We start from the raw sequence: 6,000 nt of genomic DNA, 5'->3' as shown, positions 1-6,000 counted from the left end.
AATATATGGCACTCATTATTGCATATTCAGTGCGGATCGACATTAAAGGGTTACTCCTTTTTAAAGTGAACGGCTAGCACATTGGGCACGGAACACAGTGGTGATCTTGACCATTTTATCTTAGAATGCAATTAATGTTGGCAGCATTGAGCCGAACGGGGTGTAGATAAGCCTCGTGGCCTCAGAAAAGAGACAGTGGAGCCGTGCGCGCATATCTCTTGTGTAAGACAGGCTCTGGCACAAACTAACGGCGCCCTTTGGCCCGTCATATCTTCAAGCGTTTGTGATGCTGCAATGAAGAACCTCTAAGTCTCATTGTTAATCTTATGAGACGCACAGAGCAAGTATAGGGTACAGGATATGGCGTCGCTCACGTTCCATGGTTTGAATCCATTGTATCCAGGATGGATGATGATGCGATGGACGTAGCGGACCACAGTCTCATCCTCTTGGAGGATGATGCCGTGCCGGCGAAGGTTTACCACCCACCGGTCCGGCTTCAGAGAGCTGCAACCAACAGCATTGCGGTCTTTTAAATTCATTCATTCATTCATTCATTTCCGAGAGTATCCATGAACAGCTACAGGACTTAAAGAAGGAAACTAATCAAGGACAGAAATCAACGAGCAAATACAAGAGCTAAAAAAATCCACGCGTATCGACGAAGTGAATGATGATGAGTGGGCGAAGCTCTGGGGATCGTTCGGTCACCGTGAATCTCCCGTTTGTCGTGTTTGCCGTTTTGCCGCCGCTTCCCGCGCCCTCGCCTCCGGAGTAGTAGCTTATCGTCGGCGTTCCCGTTGAGCCGGCGCATGCCGCGCCTTACGTTCGTTTTCATCCATGGCAGATAGAGAATGTGTGGTCTGGAACGTGCTTACCAGGGCCGTAGCCAGGAATTTTTTTCGGGGGGGGGGGGCACTTGCTGAAAGCCTTGTCTATTTGAGAAAACGCCCATTTCATTATTTATTTTCGGTAAAACACCATGTATCATAAAAATATCGGGGGGGGGGCGACCCCCCCCCCCTGGCTACGGGCCTGGTGCTTACATACGCATTTGCACCACAGCGTACTCTCGTGTATTTGAAGTGACATAAAGAGTCGATGACAAAGCTCGGTCCTAAGGTCCATAATGTGTACGTTGAAGTCGCCGACTAGTATAAAGGGTTCGTGCTTGTGTTTTATATTGTTTTGTCAAAATTACGATTGTTGTTCGTCTACTGTAAACTTTTTTTTTTATTCACATACACACGTATGCTTCGACTATAGCAGCTGTTTTCTAAACACCGTGATAGCGTCGACGACAACTCTAGGTCCTGAGGTGTATAATTTGTACGTTGAAATCGCCGACTAGTATAAAGGGTTTGTGCTTCTAGGTGTTTTATATTGTTCTGTCACAATTCTGAGACGCCCTTGTGCACCGCAACACCCCTAGCGGACTCCATGCAAAACTGAGACACGCCGCCGCCTCGCCGGACACGGGACATGCCTCGGCCCTAAGGTGCTTCGCCCCTAAAAAAGCCCTTTACAGGACATGTAAAGCCAATATGGAGAATGGCGCATCAAGACATGACATGACAAACAACTTTATTGTGGTCCTGATAGGCAAGGCAGCGGGCCAACTAGGTAGGTCCCCACCCAGCCGTTGGCTAGTCCCATGTCGGAACAGAGAGGCCATGCCTCTCTGCTCGTTCACGGGCCCTCTGGACAGCCTGAAGGTACGCATCAAGAAAATTCTGGCTTTGCGTTTCGACAGTCGCACGATGCACCTTTAAAGGGGCCGCTCAAGATGCGTACGAACTCTACGAAGAACGCTCCATGCCGATGCTGCCCGAAAACAGCGTTCTGGGGAACGCCGCCACCTACAATAAAACTCTAAGCCTACGCATCCCTTAGACCCCTCGCAGAGGAGATTCTGCACTCGTCAGCTCCACTGGCCACCCAACTTCAGCGCACTCTAACCCAACTTCACACAGTGGAGTGGTCTCGAGTTTTTAGCGGCCCAAGTGACCCCGTTATTGCTCTTCCAAGCACTTCCGATCGAGCGCTTCCGGTTTTCCGAGATTCATAAAAAGTCTGGTAAAATATAGAAATCAATTTAGCTGGTTCAACTTACGAGTTCTATTGGATACATATAATGTCGGAGCATAGCTTGACTTAAGCTATGTGGCACTTGGCTGTCATGATAATTAACGAAATTTAATTGATTCAGTTCACTGAAAGATTGTGAGCAGGGCGATTGTTGCGGCACCTGGCGGAGCGGATCTCAACCACGCGCTTTTTTTTCTACGCGGCCTCTGAGATCCGATTCGGCGAACTTCTACGAGATGGATCGTTCTGGTTCAAGTTAGCAGCTATAAGTACGCTATCGGAACACAACATTACTTAAGATAAGGGCCAACGAGCTGTCAAGAAAATTAATAAAAATTAAATGATTGAGTTCATAGAAAGACTGCGAGCAACTGCGATCGTTGCAACACCTGGTGGAGCAGATCTCAACCTGCGAACAGAAAACTATCATCATCATGAACCGCCACGCACTGTCTTGGTCATCTTCGTCCTCTTCTTCATGTTCTGCTTCGCTCCCATAACACGTGCGCCGATTCGTCCGGGGTGGAATAACTCTGATGGGTGAGAGAACGAGTACAGAGAGTGAGAAAGAAAGAGAGAGAGATGGAAAGATAGAAATTCTTGACGAAAAAAAATTTTTTTGACGAGGCGGGTTTCGAACCGGCGTATACCCACGATTCAGAGGCGGGCATCGTAACCACTCGGCTATCCAGGCACGCTAGCACAGCATAACATAGCCTTGTATAGTATAGCACACCAACGGGTTGGGAAGGGCAAGTGAGGGTGTGGAGGAGGTGTGCGAGGGTGAGGAGGAGGGGAGAGTAAAGCATATATCAATGAAATAACAAGAAAGAGATAGAGAGAAAGAAATACAGAAAGGGAGAGAATCAAAGAAAGAGTGTGAAATATATAGAGAAAGAGAAACAGAAAAAAAGTGAAAGAAAGATAGAAGGCGCGAGAAATAGAAATATATATATATATATATATATATATATATATATATATATATATATATATATATATATATATATATATATATATATATAGAGAGAGAGAGAGAGAGAGAGAGAGAGAGAGAGAGAAAGAAAGATATAGAAATAAGAAGAGACAAGGAAGACAATGAAACAATATAGAGAAGAGAGAAAAAAAGGAAAAGAGATAAAAAAAATCACAGCATATCCACGGGTGAATGATGAAGAGCTTGGGCGAAGCTCCTGAGGCAATCATGGTTACACCGTGAAATCTTCAGTGGTTTAGCCCAGCAGTAATCAAAGCGATAGCCCAGTACATCATCAAAGACGTGACAAACACTGTATATATTTATACAAGAATTTTTATTAATCGTAAGTGGTAGCTGGACGTGGCTTCCGTTCCCCCTTCATTATAACGGCTTTATGGTCGGTGAAGTGATGGATCGGAGATGGGTCGTAGTGGGATGTTTGCAAAGACGAAGTAGTGGGCAGTTTGCAAAGGATCGGTGATTGGTCGTAGTATACTGCCGGTTACGCCTTACGCCGGACGCCTTACGCCGGACAAGGTTAGGCTAAGAGGAGCTTCGCCCCTAAAAGAGAAAATGAAGAGAAACAAGATTGCGCAGCTCCGCACTTCTTCAGGCTCCGCATCAATAGTGCGAAGCTTACTTAATTTTTGGTCGCTTAACGTTACCATTTTTTCTACCCAATCAAATCTACCAAATCAAATGGACGGAAGCGCTTTCACTGTCGCGAAAATATTGGGATCATGGCGCTGCTCATCACAGTTCCGAAAGGCAACGAAAGCGCTGTTGCGTTTTCTCAAGGATACCGGACTGATTCGCCGTTTGCGATGTCAAACGCGGAACTCTTACGTCGGCTGAAAGAGTGACTTTTCTCTCCTCCTCTCTAACTTTCCTCCCCCCCCCCTTCCCCAGTGCAGGGTAGCCTACCGGGCTCAGCCCTGGTTAACCTCCCCGCCTTTCTTTTATTCTTATTCTCTCTCTCTCTCTCTCTCTCTACCCAGTTTCAGCTCGGAAAGCAATGCTTTTAATACCGTGGCCGAATTACCGAAAAAAAGAATACCGGGTCCGAACTCCCGAAGCTTATCTTGTGTAAGTGTTCTCTTCCACCGCACTTCGCTAATCACATGTCCAGTGTCGCGATTTGGGTGAACTTTTCTTCTTCGACCAACATAAGTGCAAGAATTTTTTTTTTTTTGCTAGGCCCCCTTTGACTTTCCATTAAATGACTGAAATCAAAAGAAGATCGCTAACACTTCGATGCATGTACAGTATTCCCAGATTCAAGCACGACATCAGTTTTTTTAGTATAACAACTGGTATGCGCAATTGCTTGAGCCACGTGATGTCGTGACGAATCTGCAGGTCTCTAAAGATAATGTTGGCTCTGACCTACGCGTTCGAGTCGAAGTTACGGCAATATGATCCGAACTGAAGAAGATGGAAGCAAAAGTATGTACGTTACTTAGCCCTATATATATTGTCCTGTCTCAATCCGCGAGTACTGCACATGTGCAATTGCAGGGAGAAGAGAGAGATAGCGAGATAATTATCAGAAGGTGGAGAGGCCGGCCTGAGCAATAACGGGAATTTATATCAGATACAAGTAATGTTAAGCTGTGACATGCCATCTGGATACCTTGCTTCCTCATCATACAAACCGCCGTGGTTGTCTATAGTGGTTATGATGCTCGACTGCTGACCCGAAGGTCGCGGGACTGAATCCCGGCCGCGGCGGCCCTATTTAGATGGAGGCGAAATGCTAGAGGCCCGTGTTACTATAGATTTAGGTGCACATTAAAGAACACCAGATGTTCGAAATTACCGGAGCCTTCCACAACGGCGTCCCTCATAATCATATCGCGGTTTTGGGACGTAAAACCCCAACAAGTAAAATTAATACTTGCTCTTGATAAAATTATTGTAGAGATTAAGAGGTACGTGCTCCGATGGTAATGTGCTTAATAGCAACATAACGCTGTGGCATCTGCGAAGAACTAGGTAGAATTTCAACCAACATATTATGCGCTCGGCCAGAGCCTTTGTGGTGGTTCTACTACATATAATTGTTCACCTCTGGTTTGGTCTACGAACTTTTATCAATCGGCTCCTGCGGTGCTTAACTAACCACAATAGAGAGTTTGAGTATTGGGGTCCTTGGGGCCCAAGAAGCTTGGGAACCAAAGAAGCTTGCGAGCCGCCAGGGCGCATGCGCAGAACCCAAGCCACTTTGGGACCTTGCGCTCGCGTTGACCAATGACGCAAGAATTGAAAACCAGCGTGGGTCCCCAAGGCGTCTCGCGTCAACAGCGAGAAGACACAGACGCAGCGCGGGCCACGGCGCAGTATGGCCCACGTCTCGCATGACTTTAATTTCGGTCACGTGTGGCGCTGCGTGTGTTTGACCCAACGCGCAGTCTGCGGTGGCCCAATTCTCAAACTCTGCTGATCATCCGAACGCAAGCGCAGGCTGCCCAACGCAGCTTGGGAGCTTGGGGACCCGGCGTCTTGGGTCCCCAATTCTCAAACTCTCTAATATCGTTATGAGGGACGCCGTAGTGGAGGGGCTACTGAAATTTCGACCACATGATGTTCTTTAACGTGCACATAAATATAAGCACACAGGGCTCTAGCATTGCGACTCCATCGACATACGGCCGCCGCGGCCCGGATTTTATCCCGCGGCTTTCTGGTCAGCAGTCGAGCGCCATAACCAGCGCGGCTGCAGGGTTACGTTCCGTTCTAAATGATTCAGATTGCCATGTACACTCTCTCATCGTTGAGTACATGGCGCTCTGAATCACATGTTAAGCGAAGCTTCCATGAGTTACAGATATCGGTGGCGGCATAGTTCGCAAAAAAAAAAAAAAACAGAAACGCGGTTCTCGAATGTGCGCCGGTCCCATGCGTATTTGTGTGCGCCGTTTCCCAATAACCGA

At 47.1% G+C, this 6,000-nt stretch overlaps 1 protein-coding gene across 2 annotated transcripts in view; it reads right to left on the bottom strand.

Moving 5' to 3' along the window:
• Positions 1 to 297: 297 nt before the first annotated feature.
• The window catches only part of LOC119405032 (low-density lipoprotein receptor-related protein 12), a 49,696-nt gene continuing 43,993 nt past the window's right edge, over positions 298 to 6,000 (bottom strand). For both annotated transcript variants that reach the window (XM_037671783.2, XM_037671784.2), the window contains exon 6: positions 298 to 507. In XM_037671783.2, coding sequence (XP_037527711.1) covers positions 306 to 507 — 202 coding nt within the window. In that variant the 3' untranslated portion in view covers positions 298 to 305. The remainder of the gene's footprint in view (positions 508 to 6,000) is intronic.

Source organism: Rhipicephalus sanguineus, chromosome 9 (genome assembly GCF_013339695.2).
Source record: "Rhipicephalus sanguineus isolate Rsan-2018 chromosome 9, BIME_Rsan_1.4, whole genome shotgun sequence".
Lineage (NCBI taxonomy): Eukaryota > Metazoa > Arthropoda > Arachnida > Ixodida > Ixodidae > Rhipicephalus > Rhipicephalus sanguineus.
Note: the sequence above shows the minus strand (reverse complement) of the source record. Positions and strands in the feature narration are given on the sequence as shown.